Raw genomic sequence first — 17667 nt, 5'->3', positions numbered from 1 at the left:
ATCCAACAGCAATAGTGAGAGTGCACCTCTGAGTGCTGAAAATAATACTGCCAGCAACAGCTCTTCAGATACAGAGGAAGATACAAGCGACAATGAATCTGCAGTGAGCGAGGAGAGTGACAGTGATGCTCAATCAGAAGGCGTGGACACTGAAAGTCAATCCGTAAGTGAAGGCAGTGAGAGCAATGACTCTACTAGTGATTATTAACATAAGGTGAGGAAGAACCGAATGAATATACCTTATTGCAATGGAAATGCTCGTGGTGGCAGAGAAAGAATGGACATAGTTATAGAAGCCAAGACAACAGTGCTAAGCACACATCTGGAAGTCTCTGCCGTTGAAATCCATGGGACCTCCAAGGAAGTGTGATTAGGATCAAGGTCAAAGCTAAACTGGGGAGACATTAGAAGAAAAACTGCCACCCAGTTCATACAGCATCAGAATGCTGTGTCCATACATTTTCGAGTGCTACAGTTTTGTTTGCAATAAATTATACGCCTTCACACAACGGATATTTGATTGTTGGTAAACAGACAATATAATTTAAAGCACAGATTCTGATATACATGTTCCTTCACAAAAAAACAAAACCCTGGGCTGATTCATGTAAATGTTATTCATTACTTAACTGCAACATCAAGGCTTGCATGTGTGGATGAGCCATTGCAGGTAGAACTCCTGGTAAACACAATCTGGTCTGATTTTTTTCTTTATTTGTTCAATATCATAGTTCCAAAATTACACTCTTAGAAGATTAAATATGCAGTGTGTATAAACTGTAAAATAAATTATTATTTTTCATGTTGTCTCATTTTTCTTTTGGTGGAAATGGTTCCACCCAGTTTTTACTCAGTTTCAAAAGTAAATCAAAGAAAGTATTGAGCCACATCAGTTTATCATTGTGCAGGGGGCAATCATGTTTTGTCCTGAATCCAATGGTTGGGTTTCTAAACACATTTGTTCATGAGTGAATATATTACTTGATATGCACATCATTTGGTCACAAGAAATGTGTTTTCCATGTGCAGCCAGTCCAGGCACAATTCAGTGAGTGCCACAACTGAACCAGTGTAAATTCTACACTTCCTGAACTTTCCTCAGTACACTGAAGTACACTGAAAAACCTTCTGTTTCACATTCCCCTTTCCCCGAGCAGTGGATAGATTTGTTTCCTTTCGAAAGGTGTAGCAGATTTATCTACAAATGTACAGGTTAAGCAGGTATTGTCGGTCCGCAAAAGCAAGCACGCCGACAGTGTATTCCACAGCAGTTCCTCTGTCTCCCAGTTTGAAATGGCTCTGTGTACTGCAAAATCCAAAAGGGGTGTTCCCCCATTCCAAAAACAGAACTAGAGCAATATTTCCCTCAATGGGAACAGAGACTTTGCTTTCCTGTCCTGCTCACAGAGTAGTTGTTTCTTCTTGGTTTGCTGTGAATTTTTTTCTAAAAGATGGGGTATAAATATATAAAATGAATGAAGCAAGGGAGGGTCCATGTCCAGTTGCTCCACCAAAATGGACGGAGGTAATGACTGGCCACTCGACTTCTTCATAAAAATGGCACAAAGGAACATTTTATAGTCTTAACTTTTGAGGTTTGAAATTTGGTCTTTCATATTGTCGAACTTGGCTTGTTTTGTAAGGGGAAAGCAGAAACTTTGAAATCCTGAAATTTGTTTTTTGAAATTTGACACCCACCACCGAAGGCTAACATTTTGCTGGATTAAAATTCCCTTGTGTTCAGATCTGACCATTTCTAATGTCCAAACTTCGAAAGCATGAGGGTTTTTTGCTTTTAAAACTAGCATCCTACAGCACCCATTGATGGAAACCCACAGGATCCCCAAGAGAAAGCTGTCCGTTGCTAACATAAGCTTGTTATCTTCTGACTTTAGGGAAGACTCCTATTGATTTGAAGCTTTGGGGAAGGAAGTTGTCATAGAGCCAATCTGCAAATCTGCTTGTGGTAGATATTGAAAAATAGGTTGGATCCCCATAGCATCAGGACACAAGAAGCCATAGTTACAAATTGTCTCAGAGTGGTTAAGAAATAGATAGGGGTGTCATTGCACAGATGTGGAGATAGGCTGAAGAATTTGGTTTGATTCACGTTTTAATGCAAAACTCCCTAACTTGCACTACTTCAAACAATGTGTGAACCAAAACATAGCTATCCTATATTCACACTTTTTCAAATTTTGCAATGCAGCTCTCCAATGAAGTAATGTGTTCAAAAATGTGTATATTAGTTGAAAGTATGCATAGAAATACATACATTAGTGAAAGTAGCATATAAAAATACATTATATTTGGGGAAAATGCTTGCAAAATGTGTGTACTAAGAAAATTGGATATAAAATGTGCATATATAATAAATAAATAAATAGGAAAATTTTGCTCTAAAAGTCTGATGAATTTTCAAGAGGACTTCTTTACAAAGTTGCAAACTGATGTGGAAATTTGGAGAACTGAAGGCTGAAAATGGAGAAATGGAGGTCACACCCACACCATACATTTAAAGCACATAGTCTCCCCCAAAGAATTCTGGGAACTGTAGTTTGTTAAGGGTACTGGGAAATGTAGTAGTCTGAGAGGTAAACTACCATTCCCAGGATTACTTGAGGGGGGGAGCCTTGTGCTTTAAATGTATGGTGTGAAGGATGTGACTATGATTAGAGAGAAATGGAAAGTGACAGATCTGCCCACCCCTAGTTTGTGTATGTGGCATTCAAGTGGGTAGGGGAAGATTCAGAAGGTTCAAAGGCCTGCTTTTGAATATCAGGTTAAAGTATGAAAAAATAGGCTCTTTTATGAGCATTTGCTCTCATTGTGTTCTAAACTTCATAATCATTAGAGTTATTAAATGTTATCAGCACAGGGCATACAGGCGCCTGAAGGAAGGAGACTGCCACTTTTGGTATGCACACCTAGGACATAGGCCCCACACATTTGTAACAATAGCTATTCAGTGCGCAAACTGTAAGCTGAGAGGTGATATAAGTATCCTTGTGGTATAATCACACCCAGTTTGAAATAAAGGGGGAACGAGCCCCACACTGGCCTCCTAAATTGGCATTTCTCTTCTGGAAAAGAGAACAAAAAGGTACTCCAGAGTCCCATTTCTGAACCTATTTCCATTTCTGATTGAATTCCCCAGCATCTCTATATAAAAGGAATATCTGGGTTGCAAGTTAGCAGCTTAGAGCCAAGCTAGACATATGCATAGCAGGTAGCAATGTATTCCCCCCCCTTAACTAATTTGCACAATTTACAGGAAGGAGAGACTTCTTTCTGCATGTCCGCACAGAGATCAGAATGGAGATCTCATCCCCTGCCCTCTGCAGGGTTAGGCATCTTAGGGGGGAAGTCCCTACTGGCTCCTTGCCATGTAGGGTGGGGGTCAATTGCTATTCGAATCTCAGTGGGTGAGTAAAAACAGAAGCCTCCTCTTTCTGTGTGCTCCCTTCCCAGTGAGAATTCAGCCTCCCCCCCCCGAGTAATTTGCGAAGGAAAAGAAACATATGTAGCTGCCCGCTATGTATTTAATTGCACATCTTGTTTGGACCTCACAAGTGACCCATCCATGTCCCAAACAGGGATGGGGGAAGAAATGTGATTCAGTTGGCATTTCAAGGGGAACCTACCAAATCTGCACTTTTTGAAACAATATGCAAACCATCCTTTAAACATGCAGCCATCCTTTGAAACTCACACTTCTCCAAACTTTACAGTACAGTTCTCTGGACAAGTAATGTGTACAAAAATGCATATACTAGGGTAAAATGTGTGTGTGTGTGTGTGTGAAAATAACATACAAAATGCTTTACATTAGGGGAAATTGCTTTGCAAAAATGTGCATATTAGGCAAAATTGCATTTAAACGTATGTTCAGAGAAATTCACACCAGAAATGTTATCAGTTTTCACAAGGATTTAAAAAAATACATAAACTGAGGTTGAAATGTAGAGAATTGAACTTGAGGCTGGAAAAATGAGACACTGACAGATTTGCCCATCCCATCATCAAGAGAAGCTACTTCCAAATCCTGAGGTGGAAGCCCTGCTTGGAACCAACATATGCACACCCTTTCTGTGAGAGATAATTTTGTTCTGTTTTTTAAAGTGCCTCTTAGTAATTTATATAAAGCTTGGTTTCTCCAGCCGGTTGGAGAAGCCCTCCTTGGCAGCTATTCCTAACATTCCTTGTGGGTGTCATGAGGAAATGGTTGAGCTGTGTGTGGGGAAGTGGGGAAGTTACTGTTGCTGTCATGGATTTTCTTCTGCTTGGATAAGCTTTCTCTGCCTCCAGTTCCTCATCTCTCACTAACAGGATGTGGCAAGGTTTTATTTAGGTCCAAGCTGGGTGCAGTTGATGGTGCTTGTCTTTCTAGTGCCTCTTCCAAGGGATGGATAAATCAGTATTATTTCTGGCCGGTGCCCTTTTCACATGTTTTCATTTATAAGTCTGTGATCTGATGGAAATCTATGTTCAGATCAGGCCATTAGTCTGGGAGATGCACATCAGGTCTGTTCACATTGGAACATGCAAAGATCAAATTCCACAATCATCCCTACCTCTTCATAGTGCATCTATTAGTGTAAAACTGGAAAGCAGAGTAGTCCAAAGTGTGGTTTGTAGCTCTGGCAGAAAACCTGACACTAAGAAATAGAGTTCTACAAGGGGCAAAATCATCTAATACATTTGCAGGCTCCTGGTACCCGTTTATAAACTATGTGATGAGGCTGGGTGGAAGAGTGACACCTCAAATGCTCAATGGCTCTTTTGGGTGAATTTGCTTCCTAGGTATATATGGTCTTAGAACATATACAAGTGAGTACACACAATATGGAACCGTTTCTATTTTGATGGTTTATTGCTTTACTGATTCACATGCAAGACACACATCATGCTGCTGGGTGAAGGCAGAGAGAGAGAAGGAAGAGATGTTTCTGATTATTATTGGGATGTTCTGTACATGTTTATGTTAGTGCTTGTAAACCCAGTAAAATATTGTTTTAAAAAACCCTGGAAAGTAGCAGGGGTGTAGTCATCCAGGGTCATGAGTGGGGTGTCTAAGATTCCTTACTTTTTTGGGAGCAGAGTCCCAGTAGGGTCCTTATTTCTCCAGGATCTTACAAGCTAATAAGCATGAAAGGGGAGCTTGTTAGCCACTGAGAAGAGTCTTCTAATACACTTCCTTGTCCTTTCCTGCTGATAGGAGGCAATCAGAGTGAAAGGAAGTGAGTCAGCTACTGAGAAGACCCTTCTCAATAGCTAACACTCTCCTCTTTCATGCTTATTGGCTCCCAGGGACATCTGTTGTTGTGAGGGAAGGCATTAACAATGATCTTATTCTCAACTCAGCAGTAAAAAAGGGGGGAAGGAGGTGATTGTGACTAACATGAAAGGACCCTGCACTTCCGAATTGCCACTATGCTACTGAAAATGGTGGCTCCATGTCAGTGGTGCAGTGGAATCTGCTCTGGGTTTAGTCTTAACTTTCAAGGTACTGTTCTAGGTGCTGAATGGCTGGCATCTCCATGTCAGTGGGGCAGTGAGTTTTAGTACCTAGTGTCAGCACCTTGGACAGCTCCTTGAAAGTTCAAACTAAAACCCAGAATGGATTCCACTGGCCCACTGACATGCCGCCACGCATCACTGAGTCTAGATTTAGATTCACTTTCAGATGTTCCTTGAAACCATGATGAAATGAAGAGAGGAAAATTTACAATTTTTTTGAAGTGTCAATCACATACTAAAGAGGCAACCCAGTTTTCAGTTTAAAGTTTTAAAATGCCTTGCCTTTCCACAACCCAAGTACATACAGTGGAAATGCTAAAGAAACTCTCAGCTGTGCACACAGTTCTCCACGTTGTCTCTCTGGCATACAGTTTTGTTGTATCACAGCCACAAAGGGCAAATTCAGCAGTTTCATTTTAATTTGGAAGCTGTTCTAAGTGTCCTCCCACATGGTGGCTGTAAGGCAAAAAGATATGGTAGCCCTCAAATAATTTTGCCAAAAACAGTTCTTGGGAGCATTTAAGTACAAACTCTACTGGTGTAATACAGATATTACCAGGAAACAATGCCGACTTAGGAATGACAGCACTCTGGGTATAAATGTGGGTGATGCTGCAGTTGTTTACACTTATAAACCTGCATGCATGCAAAGTAGCATAAATTTAGAAATCCAAATGAACCCTTAGCAAGATCTCTCATTAAATGAAAACTGGTCTAGTCATTTTGAGAACCACGGGTTATTTTTAGGAAAAATATCCATCTGGAGGCAGAAGGGAAGCGTGGGCGTGCCGTATGCCTGATGACACCTTATGACATCATCATCTTCCTCAAGGCTGGTGATTGGTCCTTTTGCAACTGAAGCAGAGTTTAAATTCATGCACTGTCATAAAAGACACCAAAACCTGGGATTCAAGAATAAGATCCAAAACTGATTTGCTTTGGTGGAGCAATTAAAAAAAAATTCCTGGCGCAACTGTATTGAGACAGGCACACAGGTAAAACCTTTCATTCCTTTCCTTGTTCCAATGTTGTTAGGAATGAAAGCCAGCACAGGTGATACCTGTTGGCATTGCATTAATGAGAAGTCTTAGAAAATTAGGGAGATTAATGAAGACATATAAGAATGATGAAGAAGGAAATAATTAAGTCCCAGTTCTAATTATCTGATGCTTCAAGATTAGAATGAGAGCCTTAAGATGAAATTTATGCAACAAGGGTTTTAAAATCATTTTGATAATTAAAAACATTGAACAATGAATTTTTTTTAAAAAAAACACATTTGGATGCATGCAAAGAAAAAAAAGTAAATTAATTTTGCCTCCAAATTAATTTCAGGTCTGCTAATAAGATGGGCTTTGCTTTCATTATTTCTTGTTGAAATATATTTGGCCCCACTGGTTGAATACACTGATGGGCTTAGGGCTGATTCATATACTTGTGTGTTCATCTCTTGGTTATCTCATAACTTCTTAATTTATCATTTGATGATTCTCAGTCAAAGGTATGGTCTCTCCATTCAAACATATTGTGCTTCAGTTGTCACTGGGTGATGTGACCGTTCTAGCTGTAGTGATTATTATTAATCTGTGATAGGAGCTTTACACATGAAAGTTATCAACTGGTGCCACACAGACAACAAGTGGTAAACACGCACATGTGGACAAGCCATTTGTTTAGCAGGTGTCTTCTTTGTTCCTCTGAGGGTAGCATCTTACTCTATGTGACTGCTTGGAACTTTTTAGTAATAGGACCTGAATTTGTGGCTCAAGAGAGAAAGTTGTTGGTAAGGTTAGGTCACCACATTGTTCGGTGATGCTTTATTGGACAGACCACTGAAGGAACAAACTATTGCTATATGTCACATATGCACCAGGAAAGAGAGGAGCAGCTACAAATCAAACTGTAAGGATACATTTAGTTTCCAGGCATTAATTAATCATTAGCAATAGTGACTGGTGCCCATCGGGACTGGTAGGGTAGAAGACAAGGAGACCTGCAGTAGGTGGAGACAGAGCTAATGACTGGCAGAGCCAGAACCAATGACAAGCAGAGCCACCCACTGACTGATTGTAATAAGAAGGTAGGTAGGTCGAGGCTGGCTGAGGGCAAACAAAGGATGCTAGGGCTAATACCTAATAGATTAGAACCACTGATCATTTGTCCCTGACTCTGGTAATCATGTATCTAGAGCTGTGGCAGTCAATTCTCCATTGCTATTACCATGGCAGTAGTAGGATCCATACCTTGATAACTATACAAATGTTTTGTGTGGGGTGTTTGTGTGTCTCTGTGTATAGCTACTGGGGCTGTGGGTTGGGATTGCTCAATTTTTCCTAATTTAATCTGCTCCCTACAGTTCATGCAACTCAGTCATGAAATTTACTACCTCACGTTACCAGAAGCTTATGATCATTTGTATCAATTTCATTTTGCTGGGGAGGGTAGCACTTAAAAATTAAAAAATAAAGTTACATGTATGTTTATGTGGATGAACGGGGTATATACACCTCTGCTTCTTTCTTGTACTTAAAAAACTTTTTTTATAATAAGCATTTAAATAATAGTTTGATAGATTTTGTTTGGGGGGATCGGTTGTGTTACTTATGATGGGCACCATCCAAAGGGCATCTATGACAGTCATATCAAAATGCAACTGCTGGATCTTGCTTCTGTGGGGGTTTTTCAGCCTTCCCAGGGTATAATTTGAAGTGTTATGAAAACATGGTGGTACACAAGCAATGATGGCTCCTTTGATTTTATTTTATTTAACAGAATTTTGTATACAACAAATTGTAAAAACCTCTAAGCTGTTTACGTAGAATATAAATAATCACTTCAATTTCTCAGAAAAGCTATGAAAATACTGCTTATAACCACTAGTTCTTTCACAAGAGGATGAATTTTGCAAACAATCCAAGCATGCTCTCTCTATAAAAAGACATTTTCCTTTCTCTACGTGGTGTGCTTTAAAGTGCAACTTTGTGCAACCATTAATCAATGGTTGCCTGGAAAATACACCGTACAGGCAAATTTGGTTTCCCACTATTGTTTCTTGACAGCATGCTACACATGATCGTACACTGGGCTACTTAGAGTAGACCCGCTGACATTAATGAACCTAAGTTATGTCTATTAACTATATAGAACATACAAAGCTGCCTTATACTGAGTCAGACCATTGGTCCATCTAGCTCAGTATTGTCTACACTGACTGGCAGTGGCTTTCCAGCCAGGGTTTCAGGCAGGCGTCTCTCCCAGCACTACCTGGAGATGTCAGGGATTGAACTTGGGACCTTCTGCATGTAAGGCAGATGCTCTGTCAATCAGCTATGGCCCTTCCCAGTGGGTCTACTCTGAGTAGGACTAGCGCTGAATACCACCCATTGTTTCAGAAACCAGTATTTTGTTCCCGTAACCATGTACAGCTGAAAACAGCAGCTGGCTGTGCACAGGCAAAATCTCACTGACAGCACCCTCAACAGCACTCAACGATGTCCTCTTTCAGCATCAGTCAAGCAGGTATGCAACAAGGTGAAAAGGAGCAGCGATGAGGGACTTTTTATCCTTTCTGCCTTAAATTGCTGCCCACTTAGGTGAACTCTCTAATTTTAAAACACTTTATGTTTGATGTTGTTACAGAAACTAAAATGAATACAAAGACAACTGCGCTCTTGTTTATCTCCCTGTGGGCTCTATCCTGTGCTCGTCCTGTAAGTACTTTTTTTTAAAAAATGCATCACAACCATGCCATTTTAAACATTTTGGGATTTAAGCAAATTCTCAGCTCTCCCACTGAAATTAGGACATAAAAACACATTGTTTCGACTAGCTCATGCCCTTTGTGCTGAATTCATTCTGAAGAATTTCTGTAACAGTTATAGCATGCCTTCATTTATTCATTCACTCGTTCATTCAGTTCATTCATAATCTTCTTCTTTTAATATGTCCAGGTATCCAGACACCAAGGTGCACATCGCAGGAGCTCTGAAGAACACTGGGTAAGCACTGCATATCATTGCGGTTTATCTTCCAGTCAAATGGAGAATTTTGCTACAAAGCTATCTTAGAAGTTAAAGGCTATGTAAACACCATACATTTTAAGCATATGGCTTCCCCCAAAGAATCATGGGAACTGCAGTTTGTTAAAGGGTCTGGGAATTGTAGCTCTGTGAGGGGTAAATTACAGCTCCCAGAATTCTTTGGGGGAAGCCATGTCCCTTAAATGTGCTTTAAATGAAGTAGTGTAGTGGCAAATTCAGAAGTACAGGTCCCTTCATGATAGTCACAGCCAAACACACCCTTTTTTTTTGCTGCTGGGTTGAGAATGAGATCCTTGTTTATACCTTCTCCTACAACAACAGACGTCCCTAGGAGCCAATAACATGAAAAGGAAGAGTGTTAGCTACTGAGTAGAGTCTTCTCAGTAGCTGACACACCTTCTTTCACTCTGATTGCCTCCTATCAGCAGGAAAGTACAAGGAAGCATGTTAGAAGATTCTTCTCAATGGCTAACACGGTCCCCTTCCATGCTGATTGCTTGCAGGATGCTGGAACATAGGGACCCTACTGGGACCCTGCTCCCAAAAAAGTAAAGGGCCTAAGACCCCCTGAGACCCCAGACAACAACACCCCTATCTAAATGTATGGTGTGTATGCAGCCAAATGCTGAAAAGAAGACTACCAACACCCAAGGCCACCTGAGAACCTGAACAACTACACCCTTGTTCTTGGACTCAGTTCCCAAACCCAGGGCAATTAATCCTGGGAAAGCACAACCCACTACCTCCCTTACCAGGGCTGAGTAAGCCACAACAACCCTGCAAGGTAGGTAGACTGCCACCACTCCTTAAACTGATCAACCACTCTGGGACAAGGGGAAACCCAAAGTGCCAGAAATAGACCTGCCAAGGATTCCAACAGACAAGAGACAAAAGAGCAGTCCTTGTCCTGGAGCCTTAGGCAAAATACCCAATATACGGTAAGCCGTGGTTAGTAGCCAAAGTACCAGATTCAGGGCCACACTAGTCTTGCAATGAATGCACACGGGTAAATAAGAAGCAGCTTCATTACATAAAATATACATGCACAAATATAGCAGCAACTTGGTTCCTTAAAACCCACACCCCAGAGGGCCAGGTAAAATACACAGAGAGTTACAGTCATGGACAAAAACTAACAAAACTGTCTAGCCTAGTCTGTACTTACAAAGAGATAAATGGCAAAACAGCTTCATAGTTCTACATCTCCCCAGTTTGTGCATTATTCTCCATTCCATAACTGCATTGTTTATTGTTATTAATTTTTGGGATTGTTTTGCTTTGTTATCATTGAGACTTTATTATTTTATGTTAGTTTTGCCACTGACCTCTTTTTTTCTCCTTTAATTTTTTCTGTTGACAAGAGACTCATCTCTCTCACTCAGGTTAGAAATACACCTGTGCATCTGTGGCCCTCCAGATGTTGTTGGACTCCAACTCACATCAGCCCCAGTCAGTACAGCCAATGGTCAGGGATGTGGGAATTTAGTCCAATAACACTGGAAGGAGCACAGGTTCCTCCCCCCTGATTTAGGTGAATGCTAGCATTTGCTGGCCTGTTCTCAGATGTTCACACATTGCATATGGCAGCCTTCCCCATCCTCCTGCCCTCCAGATGTTTTTGACTACAACTTCAGTCAGCCCCAGCCACCATGGCCAATGGTCAGGGATGATGTGAGTTACAGTCTGAAGCACCTGGAGGGCACCAAGTAAGGAAAGGATGAGATAGGATATTACCAGTACTCCAGTGTTGTTGTTGTTTTAAGTAACCACACTATTTGTGAAATGTACTGTAATGCATATGCATACGAAAGAGGGTATCGCTAAAGCTGCAGTAAGACATCCCGTCATTTCCATCTTTTGTACAGCCTACAGCAATCGAAGGAAGTCTGAATGAAGTAGCTGATTCCACAGATGTTAGTGATGAAGACCCAGGGAGCCGGCTAAGCGTGAGCACAGAAAGCCAAAGAAGAGATGACAGTGTCAATAAATATGAGAGCACTAGCCACGAAAGTAGTGAAGGCAACAACTTTCTCAGGAAAGGTTCCAGAATAAGCTTTGAGAGGTCCTCAGAAGACGACCATGAATGGAGCCCGTGGGACAATGATGGGGGCAATTATTTTAGACTCCACCACCAGGCAGTCCAGAGGAAATGGGCAGATGACAAGGATTCCCATGAGCATGGGGACAGTTCTGATTTTCAGTCTGCTGACAGAATGTCACTGGTAAGTACTGAAAACATTCCTGTATAAATCTTAGAATTGCAGTAGCTGGAATTAGTTCCCCATATTAAACAACTGAAATTTTAATCATCTCAATTCAGCCTGTAGTTAAGTAACATGAACGTTCATAAAGTCAGGTGAGGTAATTCACTGTAGGGATTAAAAGATTTCCTCTTTTTTGCATTATCCTCTTAGTTCATTCTTCCCTGAATCCCCCTCCTTCTAAACTCTGGATTAAGGGGAGACCTCTTCATGCATTATTCACATGGAGAATAGTTCTGCACAGAACAAGGGGCAGTGCTGCACCATTAGCCACATGTCTGTGCTGCTAGCCCCACAGCTGGACTAGCCCTGTCTCTCCATCATCCACAAGCTGAGCATGGACACCAGAAGAGGACTCCTCCCACCCTGAAGTTCCTCTTCAGATATCCATGCTCACCTCTCAGACTTGGGGAGGGGCTAGCCCAGCCACACGATGTCAGTGGTGGGGCAAGCAGCATGGTTTGCACCTTGTTCAATGTGTTACTGTCCATCAAGTCCTCTTTGGTGCATTGGTGTTGTCTGGGTACTATAACAAGATGATGTCCCCAGAATGATCCTCTCTGTTGCAGGCTACCAGATCTCCTACTCTTCACAGCTGTTCTGTTCCTGGCAGCTCAGGCTAGACCACTGCACACTTCCAATGTTTGATCATAGCTCCCACCTCAACAGACTCACTCCACCGCCAGGATCCCTCCCACTCAAACTGGACCACTTAGCCTCCAGATTCTGTTGCTGGTTTCTAAAGTCTGATCGCAGCTCCCACCTAAATAGATTCACTCCCCAGCAACACCCCCCTGCCCTTTTTCCTTTTTAATACCACACACCTTGCCTTTCTTTCTTCTCTGTCCAAGTGCCAAGTCTCAGGGAAGTTTCATGGCTACCTTCCCCACCCAGCACTTCATTCTCCTTGCCAATTTCTGCCTGGAGCCCTCTGCACCCTCCTGGCTCCTCTCTTTCCTTTATTTATTTATACTTATTTATGTACTTAGACCCCAATTTTCTAGGCAAATATCCTCCACAGAGCAGCTCACAATCTAACCATGCTACGATAAATACATTTTAAGCAATAAGTAGATGTATGAAATCATGCAAGGGGTGGAAAAAGTGGAGAAGGAGAAGCCTCTCACCCACCCACCCCATAATTCTAGAACCCAGGAGTCATCCAGTGAAGTTGAGGGTGGGAAGATCCAGGATAGACAAAAAGGAAGTACTACATGACACATTCTGTAGCTAAACTGTTGAATCTGCTACTACAAGATGTACTAATGGCTACCCACTTGGATGGCTTTAAAAGGGGGTTAGATAAGTTCAGTGCTATCAACCGCTACTACCCACGATGGCTGTGTGCTACTTCCAATGTCAGGAGCAGTATGTGTCTAAATGCCAGTTGCTGCAAATCACCAGCAAGGACAGTGTTGTTGCACTCAGGTCCTGCTTGAGGGCTTCCCATAGGCATCTAGATGGCCACTGTGAGAACAGAATGCTGGACTAGATGGGCCTTTGGTTAGATCCAACATGGCTCTTCGGTAAGATTTATTTATTTTAAAACATATATGTTATGCCCAGTGTGATATTTCTGCAGCATAACTTTGTAAGTATTAATACCTAAATACAGTGTGGAGAATTTAGAAAGGGCATTTACATTCAGTCCTAATATTTTTATAGATACAGTGATGCTATTTTGTAGTGCATGATGGGTAGAAGTGAGAGCTGCACTTGGCCTATGCAACTCTAAAAACAGTTTATATTGTGTAAAATAATAAAGCCCCCACCCCTACTTTGTCTTCTTGTATAGGAGGATCAAAATGAGATTCATGAAGACCACCTTTACAATGATATCAGAAAATCCAAAGAACAGTTTGATGTTGAAAATGACGGCATGCTTTATACACCTGATCAAGTCTTGTATACATTCACGGGGAAGGGAGCAAGTGATCTGACATATGATGAAGATATAAGTGGTGATGATTTGGATGGACATAATGAGGAAGCCACTTATGGGAAAGATGTTGGGCACACTGTACCTCCGTACGAAGGAGGTGATCAGCAAACTTCGGTGACCAATGGGGGACAAGATGGTCACAACGCTATAGGCCGACACCATGATGGCAGTAGCAGCAGCAGCAGCAGCAGCAGTAGCGAGAGCAGAGAATTAGATAAAGAGAACAACCACATTACTGATTATGGCAAAAGACATGGAAGTGATAGTTACAGCAGCAGCCAAGAGGACAGATATGATTTTGATGATGAAGGAATGCAAGGAGATGATCCGAGAATTTTTGAGAGCCTTGACAGTGACTCTCGCATGCTTCATGGGGATGTCCATTCAAAAGAAAGCAGCCAGGAAAGCAGCAGAGAAAATGGGAAAGGAAAAGCCAAACATCACAGCAAATCAGTGGAACATTTTGCCAGGAAAGTATACCATTATGCTGATGGTGATTCGGATGAAGATCACAGTCCTGAACAAGATGAGAACAAATCCCTGCAAGAGGATGATGCTGGGTCTAAAGAAGAAAGCCAGTCTATAGAAAACATCAGTCAATTGGCAGAGAAAGTTCCCAGTAGATCCAGGGAGCATGGAGCTAGTCGTTCCAGAGAGGCTGTAGAGCGCTCATCCAGAGGGCACAGTCATAGCAAGTCCAGAGAGAACTTTGACAGCCAATCCAGGGAAGATTTGCACAGCCGATCCAGGGAAGTCAGACACAGCCAGTCCAGGGAAGATGTGCATAGCCAGTCCAGGGAAGATGTGCACAGCCGATCCAGGGAAGATGTGCACAGCCGATCCAGGGAAGATGTGCACAGTCAGTCCAGGGAAGATGTGCATAGCCAGTCTACAGAAGACGTACACAGCCAGTCTACAGAAGATGTGCACAGTCAGTCCAGAGAAGATATACACAGCCAGTCCAGGGAGGATACAAATAGCCAGTCAAGGGAACATGCACACAGCCAGTCCAGAGAACTCATGCCTAGTCAGTCTACAGAGGATGAGAACAGTCAGTCTCGAGAGGATAATGACACCGCATCTGTAGAAGACATAAAGAGTGAATCTACTGAAGATAGCAGGAGCTCCCATGAAGAGACTGTGAGAATGTCTAAAGAGATAAGTGACAGATCAGATGAACACAGTGCTAGTAAATCTAAAGAGCAGGACAGCGACTCTACCGAAGTAGGAAAAGTGCCACCAAGGGGAGGTGAATCCAGAGAGTTTAAGAGACAACACAGCAGATCAAGTGAGAACAGCAAGTCTACAGAAGAGAGTAAAGAATCACCTGAAGACACAGATGAATCCAGCCAGAGTGATAGCAGGTTGTCACACAGTACATCATCTGAGAGCAGCAAAGAGTCCCAAGACAGTGCCAGTAGTGAAGACAGTGATTCAAATGATCTTAGGTCTGAAGAATGGCAAGACCAACACAGCCAATCAACAGAAACCAGTGAATCCAAAGGAGAGGAAAACAGTTATTCTATAGAAAGGCACAGCCAATCCAGAGAGGACACAATGAGCAACTCTGATAGTACGGAAGACAAGAGCTGGTCAAGGAGCATGGAGCTCGAAAGCCGAAAGTTAATGCTTGACATTTATCATAATAAGCCTTTTAGTGATTATGATGATAATGATTGCCAGGATGGGTATTAAATGCATTAAAAACAAACCCAGCTCTACATAGCATTTTGAGATCAAGATGTGATCTCTTCTTTTAATTTATTTTATCATTTTTTGCAATGTGAATATTGATAGCTGGAAATTAGAGTCACCACCAAATTTCACTTAAAGAGAAATTTGAGATGAATTTGGAGGTTCCTACTGAGGGATTTCAAAGGAGAAAAAATCAGTTTCGGTAATTAGCAGAAGGCATCAAGTGGGTTTTGACATATCTTCAGGTTGCCACTGAATTCTACTTAAAGCGCATGTCAAGGCAAATTTGGAGGTTCCTCCTCAGGTAAAACATCTGAGGAATTTTGAGGTAGACTAAAAGATTTTGCTAACACCTGTGGAAGCCACCAGGAACTTTGCCTAGCACCCAGGTTGGGAATCTGGGGCTTTCCAGAGGTTGCTATACTACAACTCCCATCACCTCTGACCATTCATCATTCTGACTGGGGCTGATGGGAGTTGGAGTCCAACAACCTCTGAAAGGCCACAGCTCCCTCACCCTTGCCCTAACAAACTGTTTCTGCCACTACCACCGAATTTTTTCAGGTGTGTTGTGTATGTGTCTTGAATAGCCCAACTGGAAATGGTATTTTATTACCAAAATAAAAGGTCCAGGGACATGTAGATTGTCACTGTTGCAGCTGATATCTTAAGTGAAACTTGTCTCCTATAAACCGCAGCCACCTTTCATGAGGCCTTACTTCATGTTCTCCCTATTCAAGAAATTGGATCAATAGTGGCATGTAACAGAACTTTTTTTGGCCGTTGTTTCACAGCTGTGAAGTGCCCTGCTATGAAGATTTCTGTCTGCAAACTGCTTGTGCCAATGTCACTGGCATCAATTGCCCAGTGCCCGTGACATCACTGATGACACAAGGAATACATTTCCTTCCCTCCATTCTTGGGCAGTTTTTGGTATTTGGAGAAGAGAGTAGCTTTTTCATTTTGTAAAGTTCTTTTGAGGGTGGATACTTCTCTTCTGCATTAGCACAATTAGCTGTTTAAAAGCAGTGAAAGCATGTGGGACTATTTCCTCAACACCATTTCCCAGTACTAATTTTTTTAAAAAAATTGGTATGTGCTTGAACATGAGTCTTCATTTTTAAAGAGAACAAAAAGGGAGCAGATCTTTCTATGCACCAAAGCTGCTCACATACAAAAAAGCTTCTGACTCCCCCCCAAATCACAATTTAATCTGAATAACTAGAGCACTCCAGATACAAGACTGGTGCTTGAGCAATGGGATATCTGAAAGAGGAGCCATTTCCCATTGCCTGTAAATGTAAATTCGCATCTATGCACAGCCTAGGGTAGACATAGATTCCTAATACATGGTAGCCGACTCCCGTATGTACATGTGTGAGAATGCAAAGACATCTATTAACTGTAGCTACTGCACAGATAGAAGATATTTGCCATGTGTTAAATGCCTGAGCACTTAAGCTGACCAAACAGCCTTGGAGGTATTATTAATATGGGATGTATATGTAATATTTTGTAATAAATGTATAGTTGTATTGGGAAAATATTGTGTGTGTTGTTTAAACCCTTTTTATACAAATGGTTGTAAGTTAAAAATAAAACAATCCTCTATGTATTTCCTAATAAAGGTTTTAAAATGTCAAAGAAAAAAAATAGTTGCCTGGTTTAATATATATATATTGCATGATTTTAATATATTGCCAGTTGGGTGCAAATCTGAGAGAGCAGAAGCAGTGCTGTGACAAGTTCATATTTGGAGATGGGGTGCTGTAGAGGCCAGAGTCCCTCTGTCTCAGTTTGCCAGCCTAAGGACTTTGGAAAATTCAAAAGAAGTAGGGATATGGCTGGAGTACCCAAGGTGGTGCCCATGGACACCCCTCTTGGTGCACTTCAAGCCCCTGCCCTGCCCCCCTTTCTATTTTTATTTTTATTGCTGCGGTTGGCTTTTGGGGAATTGTTTGGTTGGAGGGGGTGTTGCCTGTTGTCTGTGTTTTATTTTTCTGGGGGGGGGTGTTGGAGTTTTGCCTGTCCTTTGTATGCAGCAGGAGTTCTGATCATCATCATATTTGTTTTCTCCTGTGAAATAGGTATTTTGTGGTTCCCATGCCAGTTTCTTCGATTTCAAAATGTGCCCCTAGCCCCCTAAAGGTTGATGACCCCCTTAAACTACAAATCACCACCTACAGCTAGAACTGAGCACCATGCTAAG

The 17667-nt window shown here is 41.8% G+C and overlaps 1 protein-coding gene across 1 annotated transcript; it reads left to right on the top strand.

Moving 5' to 3' along the window:
* The first annotated feature begins 6429 nt into the window (after window positions 1-6429).
* DMP1 (dentin matrix acidic phosphoprotein 1) lies at window positions 6430-16974 on the top strand. The gene is made up of 5 exons (XM_061583069.1): window positions 6430-6515; window positions 9160-9230; window positions 9471-9518; window positions 11426-11782; window positions 13617-16974. The coding sequence occupies exons 2-5, from the start codon at window positions 9168-9170 to the stop codon at window positions 15456-15458; spliced, it is 2310 nt and encodes a 769-aa protein (XP_061439053.1). The 5' UTR covers window positions 6430-6515; window positions 9160-9167; the 3' UTR covers window positions 15459-16974.
* Window positions 16975-17667: the final 693 nt, after the last annotated feature.

Source organism: Rhineura floridana, chromosome 9, assembly GCF_030035675.1.
Source record: "Rhineura floridana isolate rRhiFlo1 chromosome 9, rRhiFlo1.hap2, whole genome shotgun sequence".
NCBI classification, from domain to species: Eukaryota; Metazoa; Chordata; class Lepidosauria; order Squamata; family Rhineuridae; genus Rhineura; species Rhineura floridana.
The sequence above is the reverse complement of the archived record's forward strand: the minus strand, read 5'-3'. Positions and strand labels throughout refer to the sequence as shown.

Excerpts from the sequence above, each read along its gene's own strand:
- DMP1 (XM_061583069.1), top strand. The coding sequence starts at position 9,168 with ATGAATACAAAGACAACTGCGCTCTTGTTTATCTCCCTGTGGGCTCTA. Across the intron at positions 9,231-9,470 it reads CTCTATCCTGTGCTCGTCCT|GTATCCAGACACCAAGGTGC; the intron begins GTAAGTACTTTT and ends TAATATGTCCAG. Across the intron at positions 11,783-13,616 it reads CTGCTGACAGAATGTCACTG|GAGGATCAAAATGAGATTCA; the intron begins GTAAGTACTGAA and ends CTTCTTGTATAG.